Source organism: Culex pipiens, chromosome 2 (genome assembly GCF_016801865.2).
Source record: "Culex pipiens pallens isolate TS chromosome 2, TS_CPP_V2, whole genome shotgun sequence".
Taxonomy (NCBI): Eukaryota; Metazoa; Arthropoda; class Insecta; order Diptera; family Culicidae; genus Culex; species Culex pipiens.
Window position 1 is genome coordinate 215,534,320 of NC_068938.1, and position 15,400 is coordinate 215,549,719.

General features: G+C 46.9%; 1 protein-coding gene across 2 annotated transcripts in view; it reads right to left on the reverse strand.

The window, feature by feature from the left end:
• Positions 1-15,400, reverse strand: part of LOC120418575 (protein TIS11-like) — a 185,901-nt gene that overhangs the window by 10,978 nt on the left and 159,523 nt on the right. Inside the window, exons 1-2 of one of the 2 annotated variants that reach the window (XM_039581020.2) lie at positions 14,698-15,073; positions 14,070-14,542 (exon numbers count right to left, since the gene is read on the reverse strand). In XM_039581020.2, the coding sequence (XP_039436954.1) occupies positions 14,070-14,129 (60 nt within the window). In that variant the 5' untranslated portion in view covers positions 14,130-14,542; positions 14,698-15,073. Of the gene's footprint in view, positions 1-14,069; positions 14,543-14,697; positions 15,074-15,400 lie in introns of those variants that run through there. The other variant, XM_052708087.1, reaches the window with a different exon arrangement.

Below are 15,400 nucleotides of genomic sequence, written 5' to 3' on the forward strand. Positions count from 1 at the left end.
GGCCTTTTCGTATAGAGACCCTGCGGCGGGTGAAGTGGGTAACCGGTTCCGCGAAGACCTCGTTTTCCGGAGTTAAACGGTTGTTTGTGGTAGTTGTTTGGGGAGGTAGAGTAGCGCGGGTCGTATAATTATACAAGTTGGTGGCGCTAGTGTTGTGCGGCGCGGTGAGGTGATGATGGACGTGAGATAATCGCGAACGCATCGCGTTTTTATCGCGCGCGGGAAAAACCTGATTTTTTTGGGCGAAGGGGGAGGTGTAAGGTGGACACTCCTCTCTTCCAAGGCCTTTGCGAGCGAACCACATTGGCGATCGGAGGTTATGCAAGACCCGGGGACAGGTGAGAGATGGTCGCGTCCTCCATAAAGAGGTCGTCAAAGTAGAAGAGGGGGATGAGCCGGCTTAGTTTGATCGTGTGCCACACTAGGTGTCACGTGGTCCGACATCTCCAAACCTGATTGCGCCGAAGGGGTGAGATCATCTCTCTGGAGAGCTGTGTAGTGACGCCATCTCGGAGTTGTTGACGGTTGCCACTTTGGCCTATATGGCGCGTGTTACGTAAAAAAGACGCTGAGAGGCGCTACTGTACTGCACGTGAGAGTTTGCCTTTGCAACAATAGCGCAGCGTTGAGAGAAACTTGCAATTGTTCGCATAACTCGTCCGCGGGAAGAATGCTCCCGATCGTTATCAGGAAATTGCGATGCTTCGCACTTCATTAACCTGCAAACATGCGGTTGGTATGTGGAAGGCACGTGGATTGCCGCTCACTCGATACGTGGTCCCAGTTAACCTTTTGAACGTCGAAATGTCACCCCGGGATGACGCCATCTTGCCTTTTAATGCCAAATCGTGATCGTTTCAAGCATTTCACTCTCAAAGTTGCGACGATCGCAACAAGTTGTACGTCCCCCACTCCAAAGTTCCCAAACCATCAAATCTAAAAAAGACCCGGCTCGTACTAAGCCGCGCTCGTCATGTATGGCTAGCATTAATTACTAAGCCCGCCTTCTACTTCTGGAGCTCCGCCGGCAATGGGTAGAATTTCCTGGTCACACTCTACAGCCGGGTCGCGCCAATCGATGAATGAAAAGCAAAAGTTAGTCGCGCTTTGAGTCAACACAATTGTGTAATTAAAATAAATAAATACGATTCCCCCTTCCACACACCCTCGTTATGGGTTGGGACATGCTGGGATAAATTCGATACCAGCATGACAAGATTTAAGCGGGGAAAACGAGGCCGGTTGTGAGATTTGTTTTTGCTGGTGACTTGTGGAATAGATTTGTCAGTTGTGGAATGAATCTTCTTGTTTGAGAGTTTTCATTCAAATTTGATTTAATTCACAACAAAATATTGAAAAGTACAATTTTCACGGAAGTTTTAAGTGCAAACCACAATACTCGCACTTTCAGCTGAAATTGACAATATTAATTAGAGCGATCGTTATCACCATTGACGCACCCCTCGCTCGCGCGCTGTTTTGACCGCGGTTTTGACAGCTGATCAACCCGCATGGAAAATTTCCATCCCAGTCGAGCAAAAGCTCGATTGATTAAAACCGATTCGATCCAATGTCGGTTTCAACCAGTTTTGGAATCTAATGGCATTCTGAAGGCGATTTACTCGTCAAATTTGGAAATGCGAATTGTTTCTAACCAAAAAATTATGATTTCAGCACGTGCCCAGCCAAACCATGTCCATGAGGTGCGTAACCTCCCCCTAATTATGACACAAACCGCATGGACGCTGCGTGGCCTATTAGCGAAGATTCCCGGTGCTTGAACATGACGACGGTTGGCCAACGGCAATTAGCCGTGTCACGCAACAGCGACGATTGAGACACCTCGTCGTCGCCGTCTATTGTCCCGCAGCAGCAGCAGCTCTGAAATTATTCCTGCTGGCCGTTTCGAGCAGACTTTATTGTTATTACCACTATTTAAGCTAATACTCGGTTCGCCAACTTGCCGGCATTGTATCCCTAGTTCGGGTCTGTTACACGAGCAGTTCCATATTGAAAGCGAAATTTTTTGGTCAAGCCGGATTGTTGTTTTGTTTTTGCTGCGTGGCCAAACCGTACGCCACGTTCGTAATTAAGCGGTTCCCACTCGTCAACCTGACTTAGAGTGACACGCAGCACCCCCGTTGATGACCATCTGGTTGCGGAGGTCACGCGGCGCAAGGTGGTCTTGATAACAAGGTGAGTCGCGTACGCGCGTGGGCTCTTAAGCCAAAGGATTGGACCGCACACAATGCTTGGTGGCTTGGCGTAATCACGTTTTCTTCAAAGTTTCACGGCGGCCTTTGTTCCAAATTCCACATGCCGAAACCGCGCATAATTGTTAGCACTCTTGCTGGCTGGCAGTTTCAAGTGTGTTGCTGGCAGAAGCAGCTGAAAAGTTACGCCACCTCGCGGCTCGCGAGGGGCACTGGGGTGTACGGTGAGTTGCGCGGGGCGTATGTGACCTTGGAGAAAACGCGCTCCGGCGCGTACACTGTACGCCCCAAAAAGTGTGTCTGTTTTTGCCATATTCCTCGCGTCGTTTCTTCGCGTCAACCGCGTTGGAGCTGTCTTTTTTTGGGCAATAGTCCCTCGTTGTCGTCGTAGACGGCGAGTGGCGTGTAGTTGTGAGTGGTGCCGCGAAGTTAATTTCTTTGTTTCGCCCCTCTCGCACCATTAAGGGTGCACAGCAACCAAGGAAGTTGTTGTCTTCTTATGCCAAAATTGACAAACTTACGGACCCAATCCTGCACAAATCTGATTGTAAAAACAGGCAAATTTTGTTGTAAATCACTTAGTAGACAGTACTTTAGGGGATGAATAAAACATTATATCGATAGTTCCCGTAGTTTCGAAAATACTAAAATATCTGTAACAAAAATCTTGGTGCAAAAACTCTTGTTGATGTGCACCGTTAAGGCAAACTACTCACACTGACGACGCCCCTCTTTGTGCTTCCCCACATTGACTGGGCAGCCCGCCGGCGGTTCGCTGGCGGACCGCCAAACCGCTCTGGCGATCCGCCAGCGTTTGATTTGGCGGACCACGGGCGACCTGCTGGCGGATAAAATTTGCAACAATTTGGCGCACGATCAGTTTTTTTTATCGTGACGTTGGTCCGCCAGCGACTCGCCCCGGGGTCGCCCAGGTTTGCCTTGAAATGTTTCACCCGCCGTTCATCCGCCCCACATACGCCGTTTTGTATGGTTCAACCGCCCCTATAGGATGGTCCGCCAGCGGGTCGCCCCCGATCCGCCCCCCATATAAAATTCATCCGCCCAAAAAGCCCCAACCGCCTTGGCTCGCCCTTGATGTGCCTTTCATATACGGTACAGCCGCCCCTGTAGGTTGGTTCGCCAGCGGGTCGCCCTTGATACGCCCCCCATATAAAATTCATCCGCCCAAAAAGTCATCCGCCCAACCGCCTTGGCTCGCCCTTGATGCGCCTTTCATATACGGTACAGCCGCCCCTGTAAGATGATCCGCCAGCGGGTCGCCCCCGATCCGCCCCCTATATAAAGTTCATCCGCCCAAAAAGCCCCAACCGCCTTGGCTCGCCCTTGATGCGCCTTTCATATACGGTACAGCCGCCCCTGTAGGTTGGTTCGCCAGCGAGTCGCCTTTGATACGCCCCCCATATAAAATTCATCCGCCCAAAAAGCCCCAACCGCCTTGGCTCGCCCTTGATGCGCCTTTCATATACGGTACAGCCGCCCCTGTAAGATGATCCGCCAGCGGGTCGCCCCCGATCCGCCCCCTATATAAAGTTCATCCGCCCAAAAAGCCCCAACCGCCTTGGCTCGCCCTTGATGCGCCTTTCATATACGGTTCGGCCGCCCCTGTAGGCTGGTTCGCCAGCGGATCGCCCCCGATCCGCCCCCTATATAAAGTTCATCCGCCCAAAAAGCCCCAACCGCCTTGGCTCGCCCTTGATGCGCCTTTCATATACGGTACAGCCGCCCCTATAGGTTGGTTCGCCAGCGGGTCGCCCTTGATACGCCCCCCATATAAAATTCATCCGCCCAAAAAGCCCCAACCGCCTTGGCTCGCCCTTGATGCGCCTTTCATATACGGTACAGCCGCCCCTGTAAGATGGTCCGCCAGCGGGTCGCCCCCGATCCGCCCCCTATATAAAGTTCATCCCTCCAAAATGCCCCAACCGCCTTGGCCCGCCCTCGATTCGCCATTCACACATATTTCATCCGCCCAAGCAGAATACCCGTTCAGGTTCCTTCAGGATTCTGATAGTGTTTTTTCAAGTTCATCTAAAACGGAAAAAAACACAAAGTGCCTTATATAGAAATGCAGATCTTTGTAGATTCTTGTCTGCTGAAATTTAGAAATAAAGCAAAAATATGAAAAAAAAAACATAATTTTCAACATAATTTTGTTCTCAATACATCTTACGTGCGTTGTTAGTTCACTGAGGTGAAATGATGAAAAAAATAAAGAAACAAATTAATATATTGATAAGCAAACTTGTTGCGAAGATTTTCCATTTCCTGCAAATAAAAATAATTCTTTAACTAATTCTTAAAAGCTAAATTATTTAAAATGTTCATGTATTATTGGTACTTACATATAAACAGGCAACGTATTGAATGTTAACAATTCATACTCTAATCCAGCGATTCTCAACGGGGTACCGGGCCTACTTGATTTACACGGCAGGGGGTACCAGCCTAGAAGAAGGTTGAGAATCGCTGCTCTAATCTAATAAAACACAAGCGCAGCTAATCCGAAGAAAGTATCCTAGTAGATTACACCCCATGTTCTTTCTTGTCATTCAATCTTCTATATATATAAAAAATTTCGACGGTTTTTTTCGAACGCGAATCAGTTCAATACGGAGCGTCGGATCGAGGTGCTCTTTGTTCTGGAACCGATTCCGGAAAAGCTGCAGATTGTATGGGAAAAGTTACGTAAAATCAAATTTTGATCACAGGAGGCTGAATAAGCAAACAAGCATGAAACGTCAGGAAACCAAAAAAGGGCAGGACGAAGTTTGCCGGGAAGAGCTTGTTTGATCATATATTGTATGGGGGAATGGTAGATCTGAATATAAAAATAAATCTTACAGTGAAAAGATAAATACAAATAAGCAGTAAATTTAAAGATGATTCCGGGAAGCTGCAAAACAAACAACTATAATTAAAAAGACAAATGCTCCAGATGGTTCCATTGCTGAAAGAAAAGGAATAGGATAAGGAAGGATATAAACATTTAAATAAATCATCTAGTGAATAGATAAATGTGGGCATTAAAATTGAAGAAGATTCCCAGGAGCTGGAAGAATGATAATTATTTTTTAAAGACAAATTCTTCAGATGATTCCATTGCTTTTTCAGTAATTGTCGTTAGTCCATGAAATTTGATCATATATGGTATGGAGGAATGGTAGAAAAAAGGAAAAGGAATAGGAATGATATAAACATTCAAATAAATCAAATGAAGAATAGATAAATACATATAAGCAGTTCATTTATAAATGATCCAGGAAGCTGTAAAAAAATTAAACAAAATTTTAAATGATATTGTTGCCGCTGAAATGATAATTGAAAATAATTGAAATTACTTCCTACCCATGTCCTGCATCATGCACACCTAAAAAACGTCAAACAAAAGAAAGAAAAAAATCGCTGATGCACCACTAATTGCCTCCACTGCTGGCACTGAACCCAAACCTTTGGAGTGTTAACATTCACACAAAAAAACATTAACATTAATTGAGTAAACATTGGCACAAAATCCGCTTTGTAAATGCCACCTCGATACTCTTCAAGAGGTTTCCCTGGGAATGATATACTTTTTACCAAAATGTACACCAAATTTCCATACAAACATACAAATAAGAACAAATCAAATCATAACAACAATGAAAAATATCAAATTCTAAGTATTCCAAACTTGATTCCAAATGTTTGCACATCTGCCAACAATATTAATAAGGGGTGTCACATAAATTACACCAACAATAACGATTATTCTTGCAAAACAACCTTCAATCACTATTTCAAACGCACTTTCAACTGTTTGTTTACATAAGTAAACAATCTAAACAACACAACACTTCTCCCAACACAAACTTAACAACGAAAATCAGCAGCCGCCGATTAAATAACAACACCCACCGAAGCTCGTTGAAAACTGACTGAAATGTCAAATTCGAAATAAATTCCTTCAGATGCAAACCGCCACGGCAATCAGCCTTTGGCTCGCCGCGGCGATTGAGGGGCGAACGATATTGAAACATTTCAGCGATCAGTTTGAACCGCCCAGGCGATGCGCCCATGGCACGCCAAGGCGGATGGAGGGCGGACGAAATTGAAAAATTTCAAATGTCAAATTTCAACCGCCCAGGCGGCCCGCCCTCGGTCCGCCAGGGCGGTTCTAGGGCGGACCACACGATCAGTAACGGCCGCCGATGCATAACGTCCGCACTGAGTTAATGTGGGTCCTCGTCGTAGGTCGCGGCGCAGCTTGTTTATTTTTTAGTTGCAAAACCATCCGCGAGGGGCGTTAGCGTGTGCAACGAGACCAGGCTCTTTCTTCCGCGGCGCGGCTTGTTCCGGGTGTTGTAAATCACCGCAAACTATTTTCACGACGCGGAGTCTGCCCTGAAGGACGTCGCTTCGACGACTAGGCGGACCCAACAAACTGACAGCATCGGCGCGTCCAATATGGCGACAGCGTGACTCGTGAGAACAGCAAAGATCAATGCACTCAACTCGTACCTTCTCCGACGATCGTCAGCGACTCGGTTTGTGTATGATAATTATTTACTCTTTGTGAGTGACTGACGCGCTTGTTGTGTGTCCGAACTGACCGTTCTATAAATAGACGCCTACACACAGCTGGGACTTTCTTGTCCACCATGCGTGTGTGTCGTGTGATGGACAATACCGTTTTTACAACGCGACTCACAACTTCGAATGCAATTAAGCTTCATTTAGCCTTAATTTCGTCATCTCTGGCCGCTCGGAAAGTCCGCCTTATCGCGAGTCTCGGGCTGTTATAAATTTCCATTTGCCTACCCCCAAGAGGCGTTATCGCTGCGCTCGCACACACAACCATGTCCCCATGTCCACTGTTATTAGTCATATCATTAGTGGCTTGCCGGTTTCTAATCAGCGTTTCATTTGTGTTTCCACGTGATGAACCAGCCAGCGAGCGATTGTCACGTAAGCACCACTTTCCCTGGGGTGACAGCTACCAGCCAACACCACTTGAACACAAGCGCTCCGTATAATGATCATGTTTGAACAAACTGGATCCCAGAACAATGAAACGCGGAAGTACACACAGACCGTGCGACGACTTCGCCTGTGAGTAATCGTGTGCATTTCCGATAAAATGCTGACCACACTGCGCTGATAAGAATGGCCTGAATGCACAATTGTGGTGGTTTTGCTCTTATCGGGCGGTTACAAAGGTCACCCCCGTTGCATGCTGTCAGTTTGACGAAACTGAATTTGATCGGCGTGATGCCCAATTCCATCGACTGGGTATCAAAACGTCAAAGGTCATCGATTTTTTTGGTTGAATCGATTTCAACCGGACATTCATTCGCTTTTATCGACTGGGTGTGAAACGTCAAAACACTCCTTCCCACATTGAAATATGTCGAGCGGGCGAGCAAATTTTCCTCAAACCGGTTCCAGCCAGAAATCAATTCTAGAGTTTTTTTTTATTAGGTCCTATAAACATATGAAAGACAAGAGTTTATTGGTCCTTTTAAAAAAAAACTCTGGAATTGGGTACTAAAGCCCTATGTCAATGTTTATGTACAACGGTAAAAAACACGATTAAAAACCATTTCTGATCACTTTTTTTCATTTTAATGCAATTTTTTTTTTGACTAGACAACATTTTTTCGATAGATCAACGAGCTGTCATGTAGGAGCTTTTCTGTCAAGAAGGGCCGCGAGGTTAATTTTTCCAAATTGATTTTAAAATCCATTTTAAACTCTTTGTGGTCGTACAAAGGGTCATTGTACTCAGAAAAATAAGCTTTATCGCTGTAAATAATAATATTAGTTATCTAAGCTTCATTTTAGGACCCAATTGGAAAATCGAAACGTCACGACGTTAACGAGACACATTCGCGAAATCGAAAGCAGCTTCGCTCATCATTAGCGAACTCGTCGTGACACCTTTGTCTTTCACTCGACGTGAATTCAATGAAATACTCTCACCCGCGCGATCGACCTTCCAGAACGCTGCAGCAGAACCGGGGCCCCGGAAATGCCAGTTTGTCTTGCGCGTCGTCTGCAAACTTTCACACAACATCCCACGCCAAGTCGAGTCGACGAGGGTTTTGAAAACAAAAACACAGCGCAAAATTGCAAAACACTCCACACTCCTCAGGCGGAAAATTACTTCACTTTCCGCGTCAAGGTTTGTGTTCGTGAGCGCATTTTTCCGAGTTGCTGGAAAGAAAGGGCGGTTTGTACGCGCCACGTAACCGGCGTGGTACCGGGGTGGATTAGAGTGTATGCAAATCTGTCGCGGCCAGGAACTGGACAAGAAATGAAGCTCGTTTGTAGAAGAAAAATAAAGCAGCATTAAATTTAATTAAGTCGAAGAAGGGGAATGCAGGCGGATGTGCGTGCAGAAATATTATATTGTTAGTAAGCAGGGGTGGGCGGTCATTGGCAGGGAGGTTCTACGGGGCAGCGCCTCAACGAGACAGAGAGTAATAATGTCGATAACTTATGGCAAGTTTGGTTGTAGGTACATGTGTGAAATGGCGCGAACGCGCGCACGCTACAATCACGATGACGACGTCGTCGACGTCGACGACGAAGGCAAAAGTATCAATAAACAAAATCAATTCAAAAGAGACTTAAGTGAATTAAGTTTCCACATCCCGGCACGGCCACGGGGCCCCGTTGTCACCGTACCGTCCACAGCTATCCGAGCTGTCAGATATTGAACGACGCTCGAAGAAGTGGTACTCGCGTTATGTAAAGACTCGAACGAGACACAAACGCACACTCACTTGGAGTGGATGAGTAAGGATTTTTTGCGGTTGTGTGGACTTTCGCATCCGTGTTTTTTTTTTTAAACCGGTGACTGTCCGAAAAACGTTATGCAATCAGACGCCCAAGTGCGGCCGTCCAGGCCGCAGAACTTGACCACACCTTGCCGGCTACACATTATCGACTTGTCAAGACCGTCATTCTGCTAATAGTTGCGCTAGTGGCTTTTATCGCATCTTCCAAGACTCTACGAAGGCTGGAAAAAATTCAAAACGAACGAAAAGCGAAGCGACTCAGCTCAAGGAAAAAGAAGTCCGACGCACAGAGAACCCTCTATTACTTAACTCTCGAGAGGAGCGTCGGCTTCGTCGGCAAACGAGCTATGAAAGCCGTCCATTTATAATGCCACACATCGCAATCATTCATGTTCGTCTTGGCCCTCTCCGCTTTGCTCGGTCCTCTTCGGAACTTGTTGTCAGCGCGCAGCAGCAAAGTAGGTCAAAGCGGTGCCCTAAACTTGTGTCCCCTAAAATTAGGACGCAATCGATGACATGCCGTCCAAGGAAGCAGGTTTCACTTTCGACCGGCAAGGTTGCCCTGGGGGCGCTACTCCAAGTGGGACCGGTTCGTCAGATTACGCATGTTTCGTGCGTAAAATTTGGTGGGTCAAACTAGAAAGGTTGTTTGTTTTGAAATGGGGGTCGGCGAACGTGTTTTTGGAGACCTGGTGACCCAAAGCGGTTCAGTTCGGTTCGAACCGGGTCGCGATTACGCGACCTCGACTGCTTGAAATTTTCCACTGTGGGTTGAGACGTCAAACCACCATGTGAACCGGTTCGCTGTTCCCACATTAGAAAAAGGCGAGGTGACTGAACCTTTTCGAATCGTTCTAGCGAAAATCGAATCGGTAATTCTCAACCAAATGTGTCTGCAAAGATCAAAATTTTGTCGGTAATTCCCAGCAATAAAAATCAAAACAACCAACAATTTTTGTCAGGAAATTTCCCAACCCTCCCGTCGTCAATCGTCAATCATAGTGCACAGAGTCAGGTGAAAATGCGGCGTTCGCCAGCGGCGGAAACCAATCTAGAATCACTTGAGCGTTGCCCAGCGAAGCTTGAAGCAAGAAGTACGAAGAAAAACACACAAAAATACGTGCTTTTCGACTGTATATGAATGAGCTCGTAGGCTGGTGTTGGTGTCTGATTTATGTTTTATGGACGGGTAGCACGCTAAAAACACGCCAACAGGTTGGCGGAAGGGGGCAGCGAAAGAACAATTAATTTATGCAATTTCTACTTCCTTTCGGAACGCAGAATGGAGAGGTTGAGGTGGAGTAATTAAACTCTTACTTTTTATTGAAGATCTAGCGCTACAGGCAGAATTCTTTTTGCAAAACAACAAGTCGAGCCGAGCAGTCAACCATTACGGCGCGGTAATTTTCTGCGATGGTCGACTTCTGTGGAGCTATTCAAGACACTGGGTCGATGTGGCAGCAGTGTGGCCGCCGAAAATTGAGCCCAAAGAGAACATACCGAGATTTAATGGCACACGTTTATGGCCTCCACACAACACACACATCAGAGCCTCAGAGGCAGTGGAGACTGGGTCGGGCTTCGGAAATTGCATAATGGTCAGATTGGGAGCGCGCGAAATAGTGAAACTGAATAATAAAGCGCAAAAAAAGCACGCCGCAAACCCCAGCAGAGATGATGGCTTTATAATGAGTACTCTCGCGAGCTAAGAAATGGTTGGAAGAAGTGTAAGGCTGGAGAGCGTGAAAAATGGCGGCTTGAATCTAGGCCTATTATCTAATCACGGAATCGAGGCAGTTCGATCACGGCGAGGCCTTGGCGCGCAGTGAAAGTTGCGCAACAGCCTGATGGGTGCAGACTGCAAAACTGGCCGTTCTTGTTCCACTGGCCAAATTTGGCCAGGTCACCACGACTCGTGTGCAGCGTAACATTTGACCCAGCTACTTGTCGTCGTAGAGCTGCTGAAACCTGAGTTTCCTGCACTCTCGACAGACACCTGTTTTCGAAAAAAAGGAAAACTCTACCCTCCCCATTTCCATAAATCACCGCTTTGTCATTTGACACTGCCGGTCTTTCAGAACCCATGTTCCAGAGGAAGAACATGTGCGTTTCGGAATTTCAAAACGATGATCGTTATTGCCCCGGGTTGCTACTTGGGGTGAAAGAGACACATCGTGGGAACGTTAACGCCCCTGTTTGTGTCAGCGAGTTCCCCCTCCGATAGATAAAAAATCCCGAGGGTTCAAGAGCCAAGCCCGTATCGACAAACGCCCGCATCGCGGGAGAAAGCCCGCGAACTTTTTCAAGGTTTGTGCGCGCGCGCCCTAAGGGGTATGTAATCATGAAGGTCGTAGCGTTCGAAATGCGGGTCGTCTCGCCGGAAGTCGCGGGGTGGAAATTCCTTGACTTTCGACCCCTTGGCGTCCACTCAAAGTGTGGTGGTGGTGGGAAAATTACGCAATTTGTTTGGACGGTCGCGCGGTTTGTTCTGAGTCATCGCCGCGCCACGTTTTTTTTTAATTCACCTTGTTTTTACAGCCGGTCCGGCGAGGGGTGGCCGTTCCGGGAAGAGAAAAGCGCGGCAGCGGGTGCTAAAATGGCACAAAAGCCACCACTGCTGCGCCGCTAACTAATGATAATGAATGTGTGTGACTGGCGGAATGTATTTTAATCGTATACATAGCGCGCCCCGAGCGAGCGCCTGTCAAACAACCCGCGAGTGGCGACTTGGCGACCGGTGGGTGATTAGAACGGTTCTAGTCGGTGACCGGAGTGTCAAAACTTCCGCAAACGGCTGTCTGGCAGACAGACTTTGTATCTAGTAAACAAACAAAGCAGTTTGATTTTGAATCGAATTTTCGTCAGATATCGGTTGGAATTTCCCGACTGGGTGCCCAATTTGCCAACCAAAACAAACGAACCGGTTCGGCGCTCCCACACTGCAATTTGGCTAGCGCCCGGTTCAAGGTCACTTTCTTCAAACTGACAGCATCGCTCGCGGTGCCCAGCATCAATTATCGTGAAAACGGCACCAATTGCGGTCGGTAACAAATTACCGCACGGCGCATTTCACTTTCATTTTGCACACTGCTGGAAAACCGGGCGGACTCCGCCGTGGGTAATTTGACAGCTGGAGCAACATGCTACATAACCTCCCTTTTGGCGTGGACAGAGTTGGGCTGGCTGGACCGAGCAATAATCATCTGTGCCGAGCCATTAAAGTAATAAATGAGTGTGAATTTAAATAAACGCTTGTGTGCGCGCGCCCGCTTGCGGAATACATGGTCTTAACTGGTTGGCGCCAAATGGTCGCCATGTCCCCGTCGTCGTCGACTCCCTGCCCGATCTGCCAAGCCAGGCCCCAGTCAATGTGATTTGCAGCGTTTTCGAATAAAAAGCAATTAATAATAAAAAAGTACACCCAGCGCTGGTCAGTCAACAGTTCCGGGTACAGCTGCGTACGACCGAGAGTGGTCGGGAGGTCGGGCAAGGGGACGTGATTTTGAACAAGACTCAATTTCTTCTCATTTAATTCAATTCTCGAACTGGGTCCGGGCCGGGTTCTCGCGCAAACCCCGGACTCGTCGACTTTTCTTCATCACTTGTCTTCATCAAGCTCAATTGCAGCTAGTTGAGCGGAGTCTTTGGACGACGCTACGCGTCCAGCTTGACGTCACGCTGAGAACTTCTAGCCGCCGCCGAGAGGTGACAACGTCCGTTTAATGCGTTCCGAAGCACTGATTGAGATCAAGAATTTTCCGAACCGCTCCATTCCTGGCGGTAGACGCAGTCATAGTTGTCGTTACTTGTGGAGTGTGGTTTGCTTCGACTCGGTATCAAATGACGCGTAATGCGAAACCTGCACGAACTGGTTTTGGCGTTGCTCTCTGTAGCCGCCCAGGCCGTCCGGAAGGGAGCTCCGTAATGGCCAACAGAAAGAGAAAACCTGTTATTAGTCAATATCTCGAAAACCGAGAAGCACTACTTGCGCTGCGGTGGCGGTAGCTCCTCGGCGTGTTATAATTAAGTCATACACCCAACACACAGCTCCTCCGGAGGAGGGATGCTGTCAGTTCGGGTGTGTGCACAGGACTCGCGTCGAGATTGCGGAGATTCCTATCGGGTGTTGGCTGGCGACGCCGCTTCGATGAGGTAAGCGCCTCACGCCAAGTCCTGGTTCGAGACTCAGTGAAAGTTATTTATTTATATGAAAAAAAAAATCGAAGCAAAACTGCTAGCAACTCTGGCAAACTTGGTTCGCGGTTGGCTGCAGAAGCCCACACTTGTCACCACTTCAACCATTGCAGAGCACAACCGCGCATTGTGCGAGTTTTTATTTGTGCTTTTCCTGGTTTTGGGTTCGTACAGAGGCAAAAAAAATGAATAACAAGAGAAATTATGCAAATTTTGCATGACAGCCATAACCGCAGCTGGTGGCGGAACGCAACCGCGGTTTGGCTGACACTTTCGGGGGAAGTGTACAGAAATGGAGCTTGCGCAAACTTTGCACCCATCGCTGGCGATGTTTGCACTTTTGAGTGATTGCATAAGATGCAAGGTAAAGGTGCTTGGAAGCCATATACCAAGTCACACCAAATAATTGGAATTAAGTACAGTTAGTTCACACTCACTGTTATCGAAGAATTCTTCGCAGTGCGTTCAGGTCAACTAGCTGTTACTTTGTGCTAAGCGTACTAATTAAGCCTCGAAAATTACAACTGGTGTAATGAATTTCACACGGCATGCAATCTCTTCCAGAGAACTGTTTAAGTCAAAATTATGACAGATGGAATCATTTCAGCATTAGTCAAAATGTTCTGACTGGGTTCAGCTACCCACATTAAATCTTGAACCGGTTCTACCAAGAATCCGTTCAGAATTCAGGTAGAACTTCAACCAAAGATCTAAATGCCGCGCCAAGAACGAGAACCAGAACTTCCATTCCGATCAACAGGTTGCAATTCAAGTTCTGCTCATGCGCAGTTTCCCAAGTCCCAAGAACCCGTCCCCTGCGGGGACTTGAACGCGCCCAGCATCCCAACCCGAAAACACTTACCTTCAGTGTAAAATCACCAAAGTCGTAGAACGCCCCGGTGTGCATTATCGCGGTAGACATTCTCCGGGATCTTCGTTCGTTCGTTCTGCCTGCAGGTTTCTGTTCTTCTTCGGGTCGCGTACGATTTCTTCCGTTGACGCAGCTTCTAGTTTTGCTCGATCAGCCGTTTCACCGAAAAAACTTCAAATTTTGAGCTTCTTCTTCTTCTGCTCGTTTTGCTTCCCGGAACTTGCACTGGTTTTTCCGAACGAAAATTTTCACGTTCACATGCGCACTTTGACTGCTGCTTTTTCTTCTTCTTTTCGCAGAGGATTTCCTTTGCTTTCGCCTTGGTGTTATCAGAAAATGCACTATTTTTGCCTTGCTGCAAAGAATGATTTTCTCTCACTGCACTCTTGCACTTTTGGCTTTTTTTCTCTCCGATTTTCCTTGGAACTTTTCCGACTTTTCAACAAACCACTCTTCTTCTTTTTCTGCAAAGAGAAAAAAGAAAAGAAATCAGAAAACTCACTCGATGTTGGCTAGTTTTTTTTTGTAATTTTCACAGCACAGATTGCTTCTTTCGACGGTTGTTCTGACAAGAACTTTTTGACGGGGTTTTGATCAAAAAAGTAGAACAAACTCTTACTTGCGAGACTTCTGGTTTGCTGAACCGTTTCGACGAATTGCTTAAAAAACGGCGACGAATGTACACAGGTAGCGAAATTCCGTTTCGATCGACGACCGCACGACTCTTTTTAAAACCGGGAAACGCGCGAATTCGGCTCGACTTCTGGTAGAATTCTGAACGCTTGCCGCGCGAATCGGTTACGATTGTTTCTGTTTGCCCGACTGTTGGCCAAAATCCAGTCAGACTGGGACTTAGAACTTGGCTTGAACTTCAGTTGTTGTGTTTGCTAACAAAATTCAACGTTTTTGACTATATTGATGATGATCTGATGCGGGAGTGCGAAATTGGCTACCTCTACTCTGTACGCCGCTCGTTTCAAAACTGAACTGACTTTGCCTGGAACGGCGTGTCGATATGCCAAAACGGAGTCCGACCGTCGGCCTGCCCGTCGTCGGCCGATGAGGGGTTTTCCGTGAGAGAGCGAGAGAAGAGAGCCGAAGCCGAACCGAACCCGAAGAGAAAACCCGAGCAAGATGCATGATCAAAACAAAAATTAAATTGAAAATTCAAGATTATTCTGTTGCTCAGATTATTTAGTTTTTCACAAACAAGCACAAACAATTTAATAATGCAAAAAAAATGTTTAAAAAAAATAAAAAAATATATAGCGCATAAAATTCTATCAAAAAGCAACCCGAAATCCACTAAAAAGTCCAGAAAA